Below are 23549 nucleotides of genomic sequence, written 5' to 3'. Positions count from 1 at the left end.
CCTTCACAATGTATGTTTTTTAATGTTAAATTGCTAATACAATCCCAAAATGTTTTGGGGTCGGCTAACATGAATCGTCGTGTGAGATCATCATTGTCACCAATCAAACCAAAAATGAGCGTGAAGTAAAAAGGATAAACAAGGAAGAGAGAAAAAGTGGAATTAATTAAAGTAAGATAAGAGGAAAATATAAAAAATATTACAGAAAAAATATTATATGAGATAATAAAAATAAGGCAAATTTGTCAAAAACTACCTTATAAAATATGATTTTTGTGAAAACTACCTTATAAAAAAAATGTTGTAATAAACTACCTTATAAAATTTTTATGTTGTAATAAACTACCTTATAAAAAATGTTGTAATTCGACTTATTAATTTATTAGGTGATAGTTGATAGTAGTTAGGGGTCTTAAGGAAATACGTCAAATAAAGGGTGGGAGTGGGATGGGTTGAATTTTTTAATGCATTTTTTAAAAAGTAGGAATATATATGGGTAGATATTAAGTGAGAAATGATATAATATTAGCAAAAATATGTCATTTATAGAAAAATAGAGATAGAAAAACGAGGTGAGTATTAAAAGATAGAGGGAGTAGTGGGAAGAAAAGCCAACCAAGGAGTACTAGAACGAATTAAATAAAAAAAATAAAAATAAAAAGTGTATTTGGAGTATGACACATTCACACATGCAAAATGGGCCTACAACAAGCTGTAAAACCATGAGAAACAACCGAAACCGGCCCAGGCGTTCACAAACAGCCGACATCACCGTTAATTGTGACGTTACATTTATAACCCCACAATTGAACGTGTCACAATCCTATTGTTCTTCGTCTGTAAATTGGCTGTCTATGCACGTGCTTCCCGCAATCAATTTAAATTGTTAACCACATAGCCGTTGTCCTTCGAAAAAAGTAAAAACAAAAATGATAAAGTAAGGTCTATTTCAATGCAACGTGTCAGTGAGTATACCGGCCGTTATAATGGAGGCCACGCGGCTTTGGAGAAAAATCTAGTCTTTAAATAGTCTGTTTAACATGATTTGTTCTGCCACAGAAAATCTCTCTGATAGAATAAGCTATTCTACTGAGTTTTAAATTGTTTTTAGAATCAAGTTTTTGTTACGAAAACAAATACAATGGCCTCTAAATTATCAAGCTTGGTAATGTTGTTCGTTGTAGCAGCTGTTGCTATGGCCGTAAATGGTGAAATGGATATGGGAATGGGAATGGGAATGGCACCTTCCAGTATGGGACCTTCGATGATGTCAGGTATGGGGCCTTCAATGGCACCAACACCGGCCTCCATGGGCTTTTCTTTGCCAATTTCTCCGGTTTTTCTTGCTTTTTCTCTATTCATCTCTATGTTTTTGAGGCACTAGACCCTACACCGCTTTAATTTTGTTATAATTTATTTATTTATTTACTCCGTACTTCAAATTTGTAGCTAGGAGTACATGTTTTGTTACTCCACTTGAGATTTCGCAATTCTTTTCACTACTACGGAGTATTATTTCTACTCACCGTATTATAATACGTATTGTACTAGTACGGAGTACGGAGTACGGAGTACTATGTATGTGTTGATAGTATCGTTTGTATAATATTTCGGCACCTATCATTCTTTTTTATTTCCTATTTTATACGAATTAATTTGTTCTCCATATTTCTCCTCTCGCCGGTCACGGGACCTTGTACCTTGTGTTTCGTACATAAGGCAGTTCAGAATTTCACCCTTCAATTCCATATTTTAAAATTTAAACGATCAAACGGCCTATTAATTGATACTCCGTACAATAAAAACTCTTTGTTTGATAAATTGCAATTTTGTTTTACAATCACACTAGGTAGTAGGTATGGCAACATTTGTGTGCGGTAATTTGGAATTTGCACACTACAAAAGAGGTCATTTGTTACCAAAAATTTACAAGTGAATCCGTTAATATTAGACGAAAGCTCAAAACAAAAATAACCTCTTATGTCAAAAGATAAGTGCATGATTATTGATTAATACTCCCTCCGTCCCTTAATACTTGCAACCGCTTTTCTTTTTGAGCCGTCCCTTAATACTTGCACCGCTTCTATAAATGGAAATTTATGCCGATATTATATTATTTCTCACACTTATTTACTAACCCCGCCTACACCCCTATTCCCTACAAAAATCATTTAAAAATTCACACCTGCACTCACCACTCTCCACCTCTTACACATTTTCCACTAACTATATTAAAAAAATACCACACTATCAACTAACACCCATTAAATTAATAAGTCAATTCAAATGTTATACAAACGATATTATCAACACATAGACCGGTGCGAGTATTAAGGGACGGAGAGAGTACTTGCAAACAAATTGTCTCTTTATTTTTCCCGGTTAGACAAGACCAAAAATGTTTGAAAACATAGCCCATTCACATCCATTCCTGGCCGAATTGAACGAGAATTGAGTTTTGCGTAATCAGGCCGGCATCTCCAGAAATTACATCTGGTCAAGCCCGTAAATAGTTAGCTCTACTAGATTCAGGCCGGCATGGGCGTTAATGTTCATTACAATTTTTCACCAAAAGTAAGCCAAAAATATGTGACTTTTTATAGCAAGAAACATCCACATGAAGAGATTAATGAAGGGTTATTTAAAGACAATATTCCGTGAAATATGCGTAGGATAATATAAATGTATAAAGCGGAATTTTAGAAAATAATTTCCTAACATCTATCACAGATCACATGCATAACAATAGAGTAGATCAGATTAAGACGAAAGAATAATCACCTTTGTAGCGTGTTCTCCCGTTCGTATGCAAGCTTCGAATATCTGAGAGCCCCACTCGTTGCTCCTCTACTTAGTCCACAAGCACCAATTGGTTCCCACTTATGCTAGTACGGAAGAGAATGATCAAAATCAGTCTCTTGCTTTGTATGGGAAGAACGGCGTTTTTAGAGAATGAGAGTTAGGGTTTTTGTATTTTTCTTTTCTTTGTCAGATATTGAATGAACGCATTTCTAAATCCTGACATTATAACTATTATAATGTGAGAGTTTTAGGTTAACACAAAAACAAAGCCCAACCTGCTTTCCCTTAATAGACTGGTTGCCATAGGGCCTTTTGGGCCCATTCCAATTACTTTGAAGAACACTTTATCACCTATTTCGAACTCATCTTCTCTTCTTTTGAAATCGGCACAGCTCTTTTGCCTATCCTGAACAACTTGAATTCTAGCATGGATCATCTTCACATTCTTGACATTTTCCTCAATGAATTCTGTCCCCAATACTATATCCTCACTAAAATCAGTCCAGCAAATGGGACTTCTACAATTCCTTCCATATAATGCCTCAAAAGGTGCCATCTTAATGCTCGCATGATAACTATTGTTGTAAGAAAATTCAATCAAATCTAGATGGTCTTCCCATCTACCCTTAAAGTCAATAGCACATGCTCTCAACATATCTTCCATTGTTTGGTTAGTCCTCTAAGTCTGACCATCGGTCGCAGGGTGGCAGGCAGTACTCATTTTCAGTGTTGTCCCAAGATTTAACTGGACCTTTTGCCAAAGTTTCGAGAGAAATCTCGAATCGCGGTCTGAAATAATATCGATTGAGACCCCATGCAACCTTACTACATGCTTAATATACGTCTTCACAAGTTGCTAATTCTTCTTCTAATTGGAGTATTACCTGAAATTATTGATTGTTTTACAATCATTTCCTATTTGCATGTTTTTATTAGTTTTTCCAATTTTTCATTTCTATTTTCAAGAGATAATACGGAGTATGAATATCTGTAAAATAAAATAAAATTAATACTAGTAAAATTATAAATGAAACTTAAACGTAACAAAAAAATCGGCCCCCGTCAAGATAGATTTCTGGCTTCGTCTCTGCACATAAAACCTTTTTTTTTTTGAATAACCCAATCTTTTGGATCTATTCTCTTTTAATAGCCCCATATGACCGTCCACGTGAATAACCGATTATCTATTTGTTTATTTATTTAAAAAATTCCTTCACCCCACAAGCTCATCCACCAACAATTATGCCTCGTCGAGTCATCGGGCCATTAAAGGAGAGGGGTTTTCCGTCTTGAAAAAAAGGAGGAAGGAAAAACAAAAAAATACTTAAAATATAGACGAATAAGATAATGACACATGTGAAAGTAATCTGCTACAACGGGTTGGTTATCTGTTAGGAACATTAAGAGAGAATAGGTCTAAAAGATTAGATTATTGTAAAATACTTATATGCGGGATTAAAAAAAAACAATCGGCCAAGGATAAGATTATTGGAATCATATTTTCCAAACAAATTAAAGTTAATTTTCATATAACAATATTAATTTTTTTTAAAATAATAATTTCACTTGCATGGTTAAAAGATAAAAATGACTTGCTATGAAACAAGTTAGGGTATCCATTACCGATTAAACTTGTGAAGTTCCACGGCATTTGCCCCAGTTTACCAATGATTATTGACTAATTTTTGCATGGAGTTGATGTACAATAAAATTATTGTATTTTTATTTTGGGTGTCAAAAGGAGTTTATCCATTAATAAAATAAGAAACTAACAAAAAGGGAAAAAGCAGCAAAGCAAAGCAAACAGAACAAAAACAAAGCATAATTAAACTAGAAATACTACAGCTCTCCCAGTAGCTTCAAGCTGCTGTGGCAGGAACTCTTCGCAGCATAATTTCTCCAATAAAACGGGTCGAAGATTCATCGGGGCTACCTCCATTAGAACCAGCTTAGGGATGATCCCAACTCCATAAATTACTAGCTAATCAACCGCGCTATTGACTTCTCTGTAGTAATGTTGGATTACCACCTTCTATTCTCTTTTGCGAACCATCTCATGACTTCTTCGAACAATATGATAATATGGAGAGCTAGAGTTTAAATCTCCTAGCAGAATTTGGACCACCACTAGTGAATCTACTTCAAGAATTACATTATATTCCACGGATACGAGAGTCCATGAAAAAAAGCTAAAAACTCAGCTTTAGTACTTGTTGATATCCCACAGTTATAGCTGCAAACTTACCCTACACCTCTCTCTGGTCACCACGAAGGATGCCCCCAGCCCCTGCTTCACCTGGATTGTGAATCTAAAGCCAAAAATTACTCTAGCACCTCTTTTACATACACAGTGAATTTTATTATTCACATAGTGACTATACTAAATCAAGCACTAATTTTCTTAGATATATTAACCATTTTTTGAATCAAAATAACCTTATGTTTTTAAAAGAGAGTCGTGACTTAAAATCACATTATTCAAGCACAACATGTACTAACGACACCAATTTGATAGTTTTTTTTTCATAACAATTATAATAATTACGTCAAATAAATTAGAATCAAGTTGTTGATTTTTTTAGGCATGATCTGCAATAAATTTAGTGTGGGTCAGATCTATTTAAGAATTAGTGATCACAAGTTCAAATTCCCACTACCCCATTTGTAATTTATATTACCCTTGTTGCTCATTCGCGAAAAGGGAGAAAAATTTTCTACACCAAAAATAAAGCTATTTGACAAATATTCCTTAATAAATGCAGTAATCAAATCATATCCCTAAAAAAAGTAAAAGAAATTAAAGTGTAACAACAAAACAATAAGAAATAATTTAATGCTTGATCAATGCCCGTTGACATTGGGCCAAATATTTCAAATAGTTTTTAATTGTGCAATTTTGAAATTTGGGATTATTTACCATGTTAACGGACATTTGATACAGAGTTTTATGTATTTCCAAAATAAAGACAATAATGGCTACTCTTACAATTGAACTTTTTTCTTAGTCACGGTAAAATAATATAATTAAAATAATTAGTCATACGACATTTATAAAGATAAAATTAATTGTAACAACAACCTAATCAAATACACCAAATAATTTTTGTTACCAAAGTCCAATTAATGTTTTAACTTATTTTATTTAAATTTTGTTTTATTTTACTTTGTACTTCGTATTTTAAAAATTACTCCCGTAGTATATTGGTCATATTATTTTAACTTCTCAGATGAATATAAAACATATAGTTTACCATTTTTCAAAACAAAATTAATTATTTCATTTAAATAATAATACGAAGTATCTGGTCACACAGTCAAACCATTTAAATCAAGAATTCACATTTCACATTAGCATTAGCATTAGCATTCACATTTACCTTACCCTTTCCTATTTCCAAGCCCTTTCCCCTCCCAAAGCCCTATTTATTACTTCCAAACCCTCTTCCATCCACTCCTACTATATAAATCAGTCACCTTTGTGTGTTAGTATTAGCCTATTAGGTAGCCCTCACATTAAAAAAAACGTAACGTAAATTCCAATCACATAAACTCTCACTCTCAAATGGCACAAATTAGGAAGTCCTTGTTGTTCTTCATCTTCACTCTTCTTGCCATGATCGTGGTTGTTTCCGCCACCAAAGGTGGTCATGGCCGTCATCATGCCCCAGCACCGGCCCCGGCAATCTCTCCCAGTAGTCACAACTTTTCCGCTCCTGCCCCTGCCCCGGTGCACGCTGCTGGTGCTTCACCGTCTCTTTCAACTGCTCTCTTTGGTGCTTTATCTCTTCTACTTCTCTCTGTCCTAATCAATTGAGTATTCGCATGATACAATTACTACATCAAATATCCAAATGTAATATGTGGTATTACCAATTTTAAATAAAATTTTAGTTGTCATCCTACTTTTTTTCCCAATGTTATTTTCTTTTGTGATTCTAATTGTGGAATGGGATAATATCCAGCCGTTACAAGTTCGCTTCATAACGCAGTATAATCCAAATTGCCCTAGTACGATATCATTATCATTATCGATATTGATATTTTCTTAAACAAACATTGTGATTTTATACGTTTTAAACTCATATTTCATATTTTCTACCTAAAATCCGTGAATCAAATACCGTGTAAATCTCATACATATACATATCACCTTTATGTTTTTGGTGCAACTATGGTCTTTATGACTCCTAAGATTTTAGACTATATACACACACAAAAATTCTTAAGTTAGATGACTGAACAATTAGGTAAAAATCAAACAACTTAATCCATATAATTTGGTGTCTGCAATTTTCCATATTGGGGGGGTTTACGATATCTCTTTTTATTATTTATAAAGATAATTTTTATATTTTAGGTTTGGTTTATATATTCTCTATAAAGATCTTGCACACACAAAATGTAATATCTTTCAAATCAATATACAACCGGGCATTTCATCCGACTTGGACTTGGGAGTTAAGGATTGTTCGAGTCCACCATTCACCAATGACCAAACCTATTCCTTTGGAACCCATTCTTTATTGGGACCGAATAAAACGACTTGGGACCTTGAAAGTTGAAACCGATTGGGTATTTAGTCAGTAGCGAATCAAATCCCGTTGATCCAAATTGAAATTTTAAAACAACAATGTCCGTTGATTAATAATAATAATAATATATATAATAGACTCGATCATGTGGCAGTATTTTCATAACAATATACAAGTTACGGAGTAGTAGTTTGTGTATGTACACTAGTTTTACATACGGAGTATGAGAATATACGAGTAGTATAAGAAAAACTATATAGAGGTATTTACACAATGAATGAATATATAGCTAAGATTTGGGTTTCAGGAAGCAGTTCCTTGTGTCTGTTGGATGTCTAATACATGTTCTGCCACCATAATGCAAGAATCAGCTTCTAAAACAGACCTTGCATTTTTATCCTTTACCATGGATAACTTGGGTGCATTCAGCATATCCGCGGTACACTGAACATCAGGCGTTATACCTATCTTGTCAATCTCATGTCGTAAAGGCGACAAATACTTAGCCACCGTAACAAATAAGGCTGATCCATCATGCAGCTCTGTAACACTCTGGAAATATAACACACTACTTCAGCAAATACAGTAAAACAGAAAATGAACAATTCCGATCCCCTGCAATACTGTTTACAGTTGCAGGATTGTGTAAATTACAGTATACTAGTGGGATCTAATTCAAAATATACCTGAATTTTTCCTTTGCCGAAAGTTTTGTGTCCTACAAGGATAGCACGGCCATTATCATGCAGTGCACCAGCTAGAATCTCGCTTGCACTAGCACTCCCCTCATTCACCTACTTCAACCCAACAGGGTTTAGCTTTAGCATATAATTAACATGATTAATGGATATGAAACAGTAAACAAACCTAGCAATTTGTGATATTCTGATACAGATGCTTACAAGGATTACAAGAGGATCATGTGTTATAGCATGTCCATCAACCATATTAATCGGAAATATATGTCTGTCCTTATCGGTTGTATAAACTAGAGTTTCCTCTCCATCAAGCCATAATTGAGCAATATCAAGACCAGCTGTAACTAAACCACCCTGCAAAAAATAACAAGAGAGGCAACGGATATTAGTCATGCACATTTGCAATTAACCCAAAACCACCGTTCCAAAGATTGTGCTTACTGGGTTGTTCCTCAAGTCCAATATGTATGAGTGAACATCCTGATCTTCTAGTTGATGTATTACTTTTTCCATATCAGAAGCTGCAGTCTATTGATGGATATCAAAACATGATTATACACGAGATACTAACACTAAATAGAAGATAATTAGATCAGGGAAGAATGACAAAGTCATAAGCTTGGCCATAATGTAATCACATAATTACCTGAGAGAACACTGAGAGTTTTACATAACCTGTTCTAGACAAATGCCCTTCAGGGGTTTTATGGGGAATTATAGCACTGGAGATCGGAGACAACTTAATGTACTCCCGAGGTAGGTTGACCTTCAAGAATCAAGAAGCCAAAGCTATGTTAGATGACACTACAGTACCACAAGATTCACAATGAATCTTGTACACAGTACACTCTGACATAAGTTGGATTTACAGTTTGCTATAACATTTTTGCAATTCATACAAGAACAATAGTACTTGAAAAATCTAAACATTTAGCAATGACGAACAAAAAAAATAGATTATATATATACCTCTCTCATATTTGAACTGAAAGGAGTATCATTACCCTGCAGCAGAAAAGCAATGAATCAGAAAATTATCATAAGAACGATATTACAAACGTCAGGGATCAGTTAGTACCCTGTGGACTTTTACTTTGACAGTTGTTCCAGCCTTTCCTCTGAGCTTCAGTGCTACTGTTTCACTACTCATTCCATCAAGCCTTTCCCCTGAATCTCCACAAGATAGTTGTAGTTAATTTCATTGGTATTGGAGATAGAATAAGACATTACTGATAATATAATCATATGGCCATTACTACAAATAGCAAGAGCAGCCAGACATAAGGAAACCAATTAGCACTTAATATTACAGATTAAACCGGTTAAAGCAGGATCCAATACATAAACCCCAGTTGCAGTTTCATAATAAAAAGACTAAGGAAAAAGTTTGTTTCAAACGTCTAAACCATTCGTACATTTGAGAACGCATTAGAGCACACCATATTTCTGATTGATAGCACAATAAGGAGAAGGACTAAGTAAGAATCCTATATTATAACTAAAAGTGCATGGCTGTGGAAATTTGTTATTCCTTTCTAGTAGGCATTGAGAATTTCAGTTATTTTCAGTTCAAGTATTTCTGTAAGACAGACAATAGCAGTCTATTCAAGAACTCAGAAGACCAGGTTACAAGTTGATGAATTACAAACCATTAATCTCAACTAGCTCATCTCCTTCGTGTATACCAGCACGTGAAGCTGGACTATCGTCAACACAAGAAACAACTACCTGCAATGGCAACAGAAACCAAATTGATGCATATAGCTACTGCATAAACATGCAAAATATAGCTGAGATCATGGAAAGATATCCAAAGTATGGTTCCTGACTTTCAGTAGGCATTACTCAAGAGCTACTACCTCCAAAGTTAGTTCACTGCCTTTTTTATCGGAAAATTGACTACTGATACCTTGTTGGATTGTGATAATTAGCACCAGAGGTAACAGCTTATTGGAGTTTAATAATTATATCAATATTTTCTAGGAACCATACCCATACGGATATTGAGAGGAAAAGAGTTACTCTATTCCTAGTGCTTACCAGATGCCCTGAAGTTGGTTCTGCATTGACGAACAACCCAACACCTTGCAAGTTTCCATCACTTCCAATTCTGAAGTTTTGGTACTCCTTTAAAAACAAGTTTAACATTACATTATTAGGAAATCCAAAACATCACGGATTAATCTGAAAAACAGTCCTAGAATTTCAAGGATAGAGACAACTAAGAACCAAGGAAATACCTTAGGACTGATTATTCTTGTAAAAGGATCTCCTAAACTAGAGACCATCCCACTGATCTTGGTATAAGCTGCATCAGCTGACCTGAGAGGGAACATTTCCACCATTGTTTGTTGCAGCTTTGAATCCCAGTCTTAACATCCCCAACCAAAAAAAGCCTATTTTAGTGGAACTTTTAACATGCTTAAAGGACTAGGTAAAGGATGGATGAAGAGAAAGAAAAGTAAGCTTTAAATCAAATACCTTGGTGATTGAAAGTAGGATCAACAAAGGTTTCTCTAATCAAACCCCAAGCCTCGATTAAGGTCCTTTGTACTCTATTAACCTGTAAAAAGTGTTGGAAATATTAAAAGTAATTTAAATCCTCATACAAACTCAAGACCGCAGAGCCATATATATCTTTCTAAAGAAAACAACAGAAATTGATGACTTAAGTTGATAAAATATTTGGCAGAAACACCACCATACAAGTTTACAAGTTAAATCGATGGATCTAGAGTAGACTTGATGATAGTCAATGAACTTAAGTTTTGTCCTTAGGGATCAATGTCAGTATCCTTTTTGTTGAGGCTATGGCCCTAAAAATGGCATCACATTAGTAATATATTATCTTTGCAATATTAAATCATTGAAGAATCGAGCAGGTTCCCAAGAATATCAAGAACTTCAAACCACACGCCTCACCTTTGGTGGTTTGACATCATTTTAGTGGCTCATTGCTTTAGAGAGGCGAATGTATTTTTTCTTTTTGGTACAAAACTTCAAGGCCAATGTAATTGTTCATTTTTTTCCCATCTGCATTGATCATCCGCAATGACCACAAGGATTCACAAATAAGATAGGTTACTATTCATTGTCATGCTTCTTTAGTTCCTTATTCATTTTGTACCAAGATATTGCATTTTCTTCTTTTCAAACAAGCATACAGTATACTATAATTTGTACTCTAATATAATTTGTTCAATGCGTTGAGAAGTGAGAACACCTATGATATCGTATTACACAATCCCATGAAAGGGTGTGAATCTCTTTTTTTTATTCAAGAGGGAACGCTTGAGGCGGCCTCAGAAGAGTGATTGCCTATTTTACCTTTATTTAAATAAAAACAAATTAAACACAAAACATTTATATTACAACATTGAATAAAACCGATTTAAAGATATTTACCAAAATCCACAAGAGATAATTAACCAATTAAGCTCATTATTTGTGCACTTTTATATTACAAGCGTGCATCACGTGCATAAGAAACTAGTACAGGATAATATATAAGGAATCGTTGGACCCACATCAAAAACGTGATATAGCCTATTTTACTCTTTACTTAAATCAAAAAAATAAAAACAAATTAAACACAAAACCTTTAATATTACTCCCTCCGTCCCGGAATACTTGACCTGTTTTCCTTATCGGGCCGTCCCTTAATACTTGACCTGTTTCTAAAAATGGAAATATTCTAACAATATTATATTATTTCTCACTCCACCCCTATTAATCCACCTACCCCCTACTTCATACAAAAAATAATTAAAAATTCAACCCCTACTCTCCCCCAACCCCACCCTTTTACACATTTTTCACTAACTACATTAAAATAATACCCCACTATCAACTACTACCTATTAAATTAAATAAGTCAATTCAAGTCCCTTAAACTCTGTGCCGGTCAAACCGAGTCGAGTATTCCGGGAAGGAGAGAGTACATACTAGTAGAGGAGAATCGATCAACTTAAAACATACCGAGTATTTTTAAATCACCAAATATTAAAGCTAGAAAAAATATCAATAAAAGGGCAACCAATATATCAAATTAAATAGAATTTTGTATGTATTTTAGCACGCATTGCGTGCATAAAACGGTAGTGCAAATAATCCTCAACGATCAATAACATATTAACATAGTTAGCCAGATAATATATTCCCCCATCATAAAAAAATTTACCAATATTGGCGTTTCCCTTTGACTAGGGTGTTTCGCAAATTAGATTATGGATACATCATTACATCATACATGTTCACCGAGTATCAACTACAAGTAGAGCTGGCAAAATTTGACCTAACCCACCAACCCAACCCGAACCCAACCCAATAATAAAGGGTTGGGTCAAGATTTTCAACCCGTTTAATTAAATGGGTTGGGTCAGGTTGAAATGTTCGACCCGGAAACAACCCGCCTAACCCGTTTAAGTTCAAGCAAGTATGTAATATAGATCTGTTGAATGTTATTTGAAAGATTTTATTTCTCATTTTTCCTTCAACATTGAACAATTATTTGAAGTTTTGATTCATGTCAAATACATATTGAAGTATTATTTTTTGCTATGAGATATACCACAAAAATATCACCTCACAATTCTATAGTCAAGTCAATTTACACTTAAAAGTGGAAAATAATTTTAAACGGGTCAATTTCAGGTCAACCCGTTTATTGTTGGGTTGGGTTGGGTTGAAAATCTCAACCCGTTTAATTAAACAGGTCGGGTTGGGTTGGGAAAATCTCAACCCGTTTATAAATGGGTCGACCTGATTTCGACCCAACCCAACCCATTGCCAGCTCTAACTACAAGCGCATGACATAATGAATGAACATGACCTTTATCAGTTAAAAATTAAAAAAACATTAAGATATTTTTTTGGGTTTGGCGGAGGTAGCGGTTTGCGACATATATAACGGTTGAGTACTTGAAATATATTACTAGTATGAATGTTTAATAGTTAAACAGAAAAGCTTTGAACTTTTATTGTTTAATTCAACCGCTACTCTTAACGGTTGTGCACATGCTACTCTACCGCTAGTCGCACCACTAATTTTGCCAAATTAGGTCTTGTTCTTTTGTGCTCTATAACAAAATTGTTAGAAAGTACCTTGCTTTTTTTGAATTTACGAGCTAGTATATTTGTTAGATTACTTAGATTACCGATGAAAATATTCTAAAATTAATTACTCAAAACCACCAAATTTATCTATTGCAAAAAAAGAAAGAGAGATTTTGAAAAAATATGTGCCCTTGAATAATGAAAAATTCAACCCAAATCCATTAGCGTTGCCATAGTAATATAAGGATTAAAAAAATCAACTTGATGGGGCATTGGGGTGCATGGATATTTTCGGTGTAACGCACAAAATACGGTAGGAAAATAAAGTCAATACTCGGAAAACAGACTCTCTCGTGGGAACATGTAATCAAACTTACTTTACTTTAATAATTTCCATAAATCAAGTTACTATTCCTACGAAGACCGAAAGATAGCTAATCGTTATGTGTTTATAAACCCATAATAAGGGCACGATACACCATTATTCTTTATACTATTGTATTTTTTTTATACCATCTGCTCTTTTTTCTACCATATTTTCTATTTTTTCTACCATTAAAAGTTCAATATATTTACAAACTAGATTTAAAGCCCGTGCGATGCACGGGTTAAATTCTTTTTTTTTTTTGAGTTTTTTTTTTCAACTTTAAGCGATAATTAAAATAGTGATGGTTTTTATAATCAATGAGTATGACCGTTTAACGGGTCTTTATTTATCTATTAAATTTTTAAAAAATTATCTCTTATCTATTTTATCTTTTACCGGTTCTTATTTTTCTCTTATTATCTTTTACTGAGTTTTATTCATTTTTATCGGGTCTTTATTTATCTATTTTTATTTTTCTCTTATTATCTTTTACTGAGTTTTATTCATCTTTATCTCTTATTATCTTTTACCGGGTCTTTATCTTTTAAAGAGTTACATGCATCCTAATTCAATTCTAGTACATCTGATGTTAATCTCAAACACCTCCATGAGGAGGTATGCTGTGTCTAAGGCCTCAACATGCATCCTAATTCAGTTCTAGCACAAATACGTAACAACCAAAATGCTAAAAAGTAAAATAATATACATAGCCTTGGATTTGCATTCTTAATAGCAAACTGTTCAGTTGTCTATCAAGAATGTCAAGGCTCGAGAAATTAAAATATAGCCTTCTAAGTTTAAGACACTGTGATTATGCAAAATCCCAAAGTTGTAAAAAAAAAAGGAGAATAAAAATTGGATGGAATTCTTGACATTAAGCTAATTGAAATTATAATAACTAATTTTAAAAAAAAACATCTAATATCTAACTATCCATGATATTGGGAGATCTTCGGGCCGGTGTCTTTCTACATGTAGGCTTGCAAACCCGGTTATATCAACGTGTAATTTTCACACCTAAATTGTAGTTCGTTGTGTCGGATAAATTAAAGACAATCTTGAGATTGTTTAATCATGTGTGATTAAACGATAGTAGGGGTGATAAGAGGAGGCATAAAAACTGTTAGTAGGGTGGTACGGAGTATTTGTTAATTACCATTAAAAACAAACACCGTTTTTTATTCTTCTAGGGAGTCTAAGAAGTACCTAGACAATGGAATTGAAATCCTCAAAAATTAGTGAATTTAGGGGAGATAAAAGATGTTGAACGTTTGGTGAAGGTTGAGATTATTTTGGTGAAGGCCGTACGAAATATATATATACAAAAAGATGGTAGAAGTTTGTGAAATCTATCTTTATTAAGTAGTCTATTGTGGCAAGACTCTAATATTATTTATTTATTTATTTAATTAGTTAATAACTTAATTATATGCAATGACATGGAGATCCTACGTGGACGCTCTAAATGATGTCCAAAAAACTCCCCTTTATATATATATATTAGATTATCGTGTTATATTTTTTCTTATAAATAATCGTTATTGAAATTTACTACGATTCTTCCTACTCTTACTCCGTAATTGACAAAAAAGAATTTGTATTAGCTCACAAATTCGACTTAAAAAATAAAGTACCCATGATAAGATTGCCATGTTCTTTTAGTTATGCTTTAATAATTTTTTAGGTGAACCGTGAAGATTGTGCACAAGTAGTCAAAGCTGAAGCATGTATTTCAAACTAAATTAAGAGAGAAAAATGAACAAGGAAGATAAGAACCTCAACAGAACGAGACACCGGAAATGCAACAGTGAGAGACTCAGCTAAAGCCGGAGAATCAAAATCCATGAAAATCGAACCAACAGCAACTGTCCCTACTACTAAATTAAACACCCATTTACCAACGCCAATCCTGAATTCATTGGATTTTGAAACAGATGAATCACTTTCATTGCAATTTCTGGGATTCGAAGAAGGTAAAGAATAGCATAGAATTGGAATTCTGCCTTTTCTGTTGAATTTGCAGGATGATCGAGGAGAGATGGCGGAGAATAAGGTTGAAGTAGAAGTGGGTTTAAGGAGGATTTTGTGATTATGAGTATGATTAACAGAAATTGATGACATAATTGGGAGATTAAGATCGAGATTAGGGTTTAGAAGTTGCATTTGCAAATTGGGGGAAATGGAATTAATTTTGAATGTTAAAAGTGGCGTTTATGTTTTGATGAAGGTGATTCTGGGTCTAAGGGACCTACTTGAATCTTGTGATGGTGTAATTTTGTGGTGCTAAATGGAATTACGTTGCCAAGAATCTTACTCAATTGGAATCAATCATATAATCATATTTTGTCCTCATTATTGTTGTGCTACAAATATCTGGTGGAAGAACAGAAATGTGGTGGTATAACTTAGAAATATTTGATTCACGCAAGTAGAAGGAAATATATACTGTACATCCTAACTTCCTTGTCAAAGTACTGGTGGTAGACTTTAGAGAAAGGATGCTTATTGCTTAATGAAAGAAAAATGCAAGTGAGGCTATCGCAAAAACAATGAAGTGTTGAACGATAGAAATGGAAAGTGCATGATGGAGTAGGTATTGGGTTTTTTTTTTTTTTTTGGTGCTAATGAGCCACAAAGATAATACTCCGTATAAATTACAACTGGAGAGTGAAGATTTGAACATGAGATATATCGTACACATTCCCTCAGTCTTAACTATTATGCCAATTCCCAGAGATAATGGTGGTTGTAAGGACCGCATTATTTGAACTTGTTGCAGTATAGTAAGGGGAAAAATGGAAAGTGTGAAAGACATCTTTTCCCTCCCTGTAAATATTTAGAACCCAACATAGGAAATCAATTAAGTTAAACTTATTTTAAACACAGAGTTGTTGAAAGGAATTAAGCACAGCACATGGGAACAAACTTGTAAAAAGCACGCTATGGAATAATCATAAGCATATAATTAGCTCTGCAACAAGGATACAATTATTTGAGTATGGGAATCAATCATAACAACTTTGCCTGGAATTCTAATTTAAGCACAAGAAAACAGATCATTACAGGGAGGACAAGAATACAAAAAGGGAAGCTTTCTCATTGGCATCCAAAAGATGGAAAAAGAAGACGACAAGTATGGTTCTATGTTAACAGCAGGTTCCAAAAAACATACAACAGTTTTTAAACCATCACTTTTGTACAGAAAGATAATTATTCTCGTCCAAACTTCCTGGGGGATATCGGCAGCAGCTCTTACCAACCAAAAGAGAAGAAACAATTCTCTCTAGACATCGAAAATATAAGTTAACGACCCTCACTCTTTACTATCTGTGAAAAGACCTTACTCATAGAAACACCAGAATGATCCTCAACAGTGGTTGTGTCCTGAGTTACAGAAGTAACACTGTTATCATTCTCACTGAAATTGTTGATTTGTGGAGATAGAACACCTATCATGTTAGTGCTGTTATCTTCAGGGTCATCTAGAATAACGGCTTCTTGTAGTTGAAGAGTATACTCCAAGTTCCACAACACGTCTCCCATTGTAGGCCTGTCAACACCGTAATCAGCCAAACACTTTTCAGCTGTTTCTCCAAACTTTCTGAGTGACTCCGGTTTCACCTTTCCAGCAAGAGTGGGATCTACAACTTGATCCAGTTGCCCTTTCTTGTGCCATTTCATTGCCCATTCTGCTAAATTCACCATCTCCCTGGGAAGTGTGGGGTCTATAACTGGCCTTGCACAAAGTACTTCAAATAAGACAACCCCAAATGAGTACACATCAGACTTCTCAGTAAGTTGCTGTCTCCTGAAATATTCAGGATCAAGGTATCCGAAACTACCCTTGACAGCTGTACTTACATGGGTCTGATCAATCTCAGGTCCCGTCTTCGAAAGCCCAAAATCAGCAACTTTGGCCATGAAGTTTTCATCAAGCAAAATATTTGCTGATTTTACATCGCGATGGATTACAGCTTTTGAATAGCCAGTGTGAAGGTAATGGAGACCTCTGGCTGATCCTATACATATCTCAAGCCTCTGCTTCCAACTCATACTAGGAAGGCCTGAACCATAGAGATGACTCTTGAGGGTCCCGTTTTCCATATACTCATAGATCAGAATCATCTCATTTTTTTCATCACAATATCCAATCAAAGAAACCAAGTGTCTATGACGGAATTGTGACAGCATTTCGATTTCAGTTCTGAATTCTGCAAGACCTTGTTGGGACCGAGGATTACCCCTCTTGGCAGCAATTTTTGTACCATCAGCTAAGACTGCTTTGTACACTTTCCCAAAACCACCAATTCCAATAACTAAACTCTCATCAAAATTGTTTGTAACTTCTTGAACCACTGCAAAAGGAATTCGATAACTCAAGTTGAAATCAACACTTGTAGCTGTAGTATGGGAGTATTTACTTCCCGTTGAGTGGAAAGTCCCTCCAGTAAGGGACAGAGGAATCCACGTTTTTGAAAGACCTTGACGTTTAAGTTTACTTCTTTTACAGAAGATGAAAAGGATAGCAGCCAATACAAGAACAGAAACACCCCCAACAACACCCACTATCAGCCCTACTTCTTTTGAGCTTTTCTTTGAAGGTATATGGACAAGAACCTTCCCGCTGAGGCTGCCCCTAGAATTATTGAGCTTCATAACCTCCACACCATTCAATATCGCATTAGGGTACACATTAGATACAGGAGATGGGCCAACTGCTATCCGAAGCTTGTTGCTAGTAGCCAATGGTGTAACAGCATCAATAAAAACCGGGGTTGCCAAAGCACCAGTCAAAGTACTAAGATCAGTATCACGAGAAACAATCCAGGAATTAAGATAAACATTAAAATACAACTGATCCAAGGATGTACTCAATATATCACACAAGTGAAACCGCACAAGATATTGATACCCCATCTCCACATCGAACTCCCATGTAACATTGAAATTAGCTGTGGGATTATTCATCGAGTTCATTTCTTTGGCTGAGCCATAAACACTAACTGGAGCACTATCCCTTGTTGCATGGCCTTGTTTATACTGGACAGCCGCAGTATTATTCAAATCAACAGCAGATGCATTGTTCAACAAGAAACGATCATCGACAACCCAAGTTCTCCATAGGGTATCATTATTGTAGTTGACATATGGTCCTCCCATATTTACCCTGGCAACTGTCTCCATTGCGTGCGTCACTAGACCGCTGTACCTTCCAGTTGGACTGAGTAAGCTAGCATCATCTGAAATGAGTGAATCTGGGACGGAGACAACTTCAATTGCATTTAGGTAAGCAAAAGAGCTCCCTGAGGGGCTGAAGGTGATAACAAGGGTGTCTGATGTCACATTCACTGAGTATTCTTTAACTATAGGAGATCTCTCTGGAGTATAATCACTAAGGAGTGTAAATTGTTGAGCTGAAACACTAAAGGTAGCACTGCTCATTCTGTATGTTCCATGATCAAACGGGGAGAAATAAAGCCGAATAAAGTATCTTCCCATCTGGGAGATAGGCAATGAATACCTAGATGATTCTGTGAAAATTCTGGCAGATTGATAAATTGCCAAATTGGAAGAGCTGCTACTAGAACTCCCTAAAACATTTTGTGGACTGGAAAGAAATCGGGTCGAGTATCGATCAGCCGCGAAAACACGATCCCCAACAGTGGTATTTTGAGAGGATCCACAATCTATGAGGTAATTAGTTGCAGCAACATTAGCCTTCCCTAAAAAGGAGGCTAGAGATACCATTATGGAAATCCATATGACCACTTTGACAAGCATTTGATACAAATTCATTACTAAACAAACTTATGGATCTTAATCGAGGAAAAACACTAGGTTCCCAAGTCGGATTTTGGAAGGGAAAACAGATCAATAACTCATCCAGTAGATTGAATCAAGAAAATGAAAATCATCAACCGGAAACTTAAGGCAGGGCATTTTAGCTCATAAACTTGAACAAATTTCAGGGTTTTTTACAGGATACTATACCCAAAATCCCAAGTCATCAAAAACCCATAAAATCTAGCAACAAACCCAATAAAATGAATGAATCAAGAATCTAGCAAAAAGGAGCAGAAAATGAAGGGTTTTCGATGTTGTAACAGTCTAAAAGTAGAAACAAAAATAAACCGCAAAAAATATCAAATAGCCAGAAAAGGAAACTGACAAAATAAGTAAAATTATTGCAGCTTACTAGATCAAATGAGCTCTGAATCAATAAAATTGGAGCAAAGATTTGGCTGAGAAACTGATGAACATGAATCCTTAAATTTCCTGCTGAAAAACAAAAAAAAAAGGGTTCGAAATCGAAGAAGAAGAAGAAGAAGAAGAAGAAGAAGAAGGGGAAAAGGTGGGTAATAGTAGTTGGTGCTGAATCTGGTGATTGCTGAAAGAGAGTATTCCAGCAGAAAAAATGGAATGATTGACAACTAAAACCCAGAAAGTGACATTAAAGAATAACAAATGTTATCAAAGAAAGACAAAAAAAATAAAGTACAATATTTATTTTTTGATTGAAGAAAAAATAAATTTATGGGTAGGTTTTTATTGCAGACAAAGTCAAGGGCTGAATTAGCTGTCGCCGTCGGATGAACGGTGGGATAACCGTCAGGTTTGTTTAATCGGAATTGGCTTTGGTTTTGCTGCTTTTTCTGAACAACTTAAATTAGTGGTCTTTATTGGTCAAGTGGCAAAGAAGATTTTATTAGAGATTGTAAGAAAATATGAAGATTTTTGTAATTTTGATTAGTTAACGCGTAATTTACTCGCTCAATTGCAACTTGCAAGCGTGTTGGAAGACAGGGATGCTGGCATTGTGTGCTACTACGCCCTTGTATAAGTGTTGTTGCGTGTTACACTATTACAAGACTACATGACTATCACTTCAATTGTGATCCCGACTAATAATAATTTGTCATTTTGGAGATTTTTTTGTAGTCCAAGTTGGAAGATAGAATATTCCATATGCGGATATATGTACGGTTGTTTGAAACCACATGATTTTCTAGAGAATCTCTTACGATCTTTTAAAATTTTGGCTCAAGTGTTGAATTGTCCACTTGAATTGTGAGTAGAGGTCCATCTGACAATATAAATTACAATTAGGGGATGGGTGATTCGAATATGTGGCAACATTGGTTGTCATGTGTTGTCAGAACATTCACAATGGTGAGGAGTTTGTTTTTCCTCATCACTCTTGAAAATGTATTAGGTGCACTCGGGTGTACGGTGCACCCTCTCACATTTTCCACTTACACGGTGATGAGAAAATGTGAGAGGGAGACCCATGGGCATAAAAATACCCTTGGGTGTACGGTGTACCTAATAATTTCCACTCTTTTTTCTACTCACTTTCTTAATTTTTCACATCCTCTTTCTCATTTTGAAATTTGTTTAGAAAAAAACCACCGCACTTATGTGGAAATTTGAATTCATTTTCACCAATTCTTAAATAGACATGTTCCACACTAAATTTATTGTGGACTATTCCTAAAAGAAGGTCAATAACTTGTTCCTAATTTATTTTGGCATGTTTATTAGGATTATTATGAAAATAATATCAAATTGTTGTCGTTGATACATGATGTGTTTCAATAATGTCATTTTAAGACACAAATCACTTTTAAAACATAGGTTTACTATGATTTAAAAAATGGTTACTATATCTAAGAAATTTGGCGTATAGTCACTATATGAACAATAAAGGTCATTGTGTACGTAAAAAGGACGATGGAGAAAATTAATAGTTTTGGTACCACACTAATATTTTTGTGGACCAAGTCCACACAAGAATAATTAATCGAGCAAGGCGACGAGCGTCATAGCGCAAGGCAAGAGGCAGGCCAGCAGCACAACGAGCAAGGGAGCTCGCGTGCCGCTGCGCCAAGCCCCCTGCTCAGCGCACAACAACAAGCACAACATGGGCTGTTGCGTTGCTCGCTTTGATGCAGCAAGCAGGCCATGGGCACTGCACTTATGCACGCGGCCCATGGGCGCTGCGGTGTCGCTTGCTGGGGCGAGGCGTGGGCTTCGGCCTACGACCTTGTCTTGGCACGTTGAGTCGTTCATTTGTTTTTTCGGTTGAAAACGATTTTAATTAAATTAAATTTTGTAATTTTAATTTTTGTCGGAATTCAATTTTGATTAATTTAATTATTATAAATTATTTTATACTAATTATTTTAATAAAATTAAAACCTTGGTAAAATTATAACTAATTAATTTTAATCAACTGAAAATAATATTAAGGGATTTAAAAATTATTTTATATGAGCTTTAAATTTTAATTAAATTTGTAAGTTTCCGGTAGGACTAGAAAATACAATTTTATGTTTAAAATTTGTAAAGCAAGTAAATTCTTGGTTTTAGTGGGAGCTTTTAGTCATTAAACTCTTGATTAGGTTTATATTCCTTTAAGGTTAAAACAACTCGATTAGAACTAATAAGGTTGAATAATTTGTAGATTGTTGGAACCTTTGATTAGTTGCTGCAAATGTTTATGTGATGCATGATTTTTCTACTAACTTGCTATGTCGGCCATTCATTAATAAATGAATGGATGAATGGTATATTGTAAATGTACTGTTTTGCAGGTTATGGAAAGTGACTAGTATGGCCCAAATAGGATAGTTACTATGTTCTGCATACCTTTAACTTGAATGTAAAATTGGTCTTATGCACCAGAATTTTTATTTAAATATGGTATGCGTACTATCAAATAGTTGTAATTAGTTTTAATTATAGCATATCCTATTTGAAGAAAATGGCGCCTCCCATGGTGAAATTCAAGACGGAGTTTCCAATCCATTTTCAAAGACGGAGTTTGAAGTTGAAACTTTAAGATGAACTCGGGCCATACTAGATCACATTTAAATCTTATGCATGCTTTAAGTTATTTATTGCTTTAAATATGTCTTAAAAAATGCATGAGATTATGGCTTGATTATGTTGCATGATTAAGGATTTTAGTTCACTTAAAATCTAACCAACATAGTAAGAGCCTTAAGTTCCAAACTTTAAAAATTGAGTTAAAATGTACATTTCCAAAATAACGCTTACTTGGATAACCTTTACATCAATCTAAGTAATAGTTTTTCGCCATAGGGAGGTATTACTTGTTAATTCTAAAGGAGTAAAGTACACAAATAATTGTGAGTACATGTTAGTTTTGGTAAAACTCAACGATATAAGTAAGGAGTCCTTTTATGTCGTGGCAAATGGGATAGGTTTACCTAATAAGTTCTTAGATGTATCTATCAACCAAGAGTAGTTTCTAGACTATTAGCAACGGATTTTAAAATATTTTAGAATTAAGTCAAATCGTGCTTAAGTTTTCAATGATTTTGGGGTCTTGGATTCATTTTATTCACACCTGCCGGAATAATAAATTCGAATAAAATGCTAATGACTTGTTCAATTGCTTTAATTTTCAAGTTATTACTCATGATAAATGTTTAGACTTTGCATGCTTCAATGTATGTTTTAATTATTGTTTATAATTAAATATATTTTACTGCAATAAATCCTTTTAGGAAGGTAACAGTGAATTTCCTCGATTGGTAGTGAATCCAAGAACGATTCACGAAAATGAGAGAAAATGAGCAATTTAAATGTACGTGTCTTATAGCAACTTTTATGGTTGTTTTCGATTATGAAAGTCGAATGGAAAACCTATTCGTGCTTGTGAATTCAAAATACAATGTAGTTTTGAGATCATAAAGCATTGAGTTTAAACACTCAGCTTTACCAATGGTTAACAACCTAGTATCTTTGTCCATTTAATTCTCGAATGAGTCTAGTCCCTAGACATTCGAATAGATCGATGCTTAGAGAACTTTAGAAGCTTCTAGTAAGATCATCCAGTTGAAGTAAAATATTCAACATAAATTAAATGATAAGAACCTTGTTGGAGTGACATTGGACATATCTAACAAAGTATAAAAGTCAACACTAGAGAAGTCAATTCTTAAGACTATAAGAAAGGGTACAAGAAATAGGAAAACAAGGAACAGGTGAAAGGAACTTACAATTCCGTTTCTACCCATAAGTTTATGTTTAAAGAAAAAGTAACCTAGCAATCAAACTTCCTTGGTA

General features: G+C 34.6%; 2 protein-coding genes across 2 annotated transcripts; both read right to left on the bottom strand.

Annotated features, from left to right (window-relative positions):
* Positions 1-7439: 7439 nt before the first annotated feature.
* LOC110804748 (carboxyl-terminal-processing peptidase 3, chloroplastic) lies at positions 7440-15780 on the bottom strand. The gene is made up of 12 exons (XM_022010354.2): positions 15231-15780; positions 10514-10595; positions 10273-10403; positions 10073-10159; positions 9682-9760; positions 9111-9199; positions 9002-9037; positions 8679-8798; positions 8474-8560; positions 8237-8386; positions 8021-8128; positions 7440-7886 (listed from the first exon to the last, which is right to left on the bottom strand). The coding sequence occupies exons 1-12, from the start codon at positions 15615-15617 to the stop codon at positions 7638-7640; spliced, it is 1605 nt and encodes a 534-aa protein (XP_021866046.1). The 5' UTR covers positions 15618-15780; the 3' UTR covers positions 7440-7637.
* A 617-nt stretch (positions 15781-16397) lies between these two features.
* On the bottom strand, positions 16398-20159 carry LOC110804745 (receptor-like protein kinase HERK 1). The gene has a single exon (XM_022010351.2). The coding sequence runs from the start codon at positions 19248-19250 to the stop codon at positions 16758-16760; it is 2493 nt and encodes an 830-aa protein (XP_021866043.1). The 5' UTR covers positions 19251-20159; the 3' UTR covers positions 16398-16757.
* Between the last annotated feature and the right edge of the window lie 3390 nt (positions 20160-23549).

Source organism: Spinacia oleracea, chromosome 3 (assembly GCF_020520425.1).
Source record: "Spinacia oleracea cultivar Varoflay chromosome 3, BTI_SOV_V1, whole genome shotgun sequence".
NCBI lineage: Eukaryota > Viridiplantae > Streptophyta > Magnoliopsida > Caryophyllales > Amaranthaceae > Spinacia > Spinacia oleracea.
Note: the sequence above shows the minus strand (reverse complement) of the source record. Positions and strands in the feature narration are given on the sequence as shown.

Bases quoted from the DNA above. Each gene is read 5' to 3' on its own strand.
- LOC110804748 (XM_022010354.2), bottom strand. From the start codon at position 15,617: ATGCAACTTCTAAACCCTAATCTCGATCTTAATCTCCCAATTATGTCA. The intron at 10,404-10,513 runs GTATTTGATTTA...GGGGATGTTAAG, and splicing joins TCCTACTTTCAATCACCAAG to ACTGGGATTCAAAGCTGCAA. The intron at 9,761-10,072 runs GTAAGCACTAGG...TTGCCATTGCAG, and splicing joins AACCAACTTCAGGGCATCTG to GTAGTTGTTTCTTGTGTTGA.
- LOC110804745 (XM_022010351.2), bottom strand. From the start codon at position 19,250: ATGAATTTGTATCAAATGCTTGTCAAAGTGGTCATATGGATTTCCATA.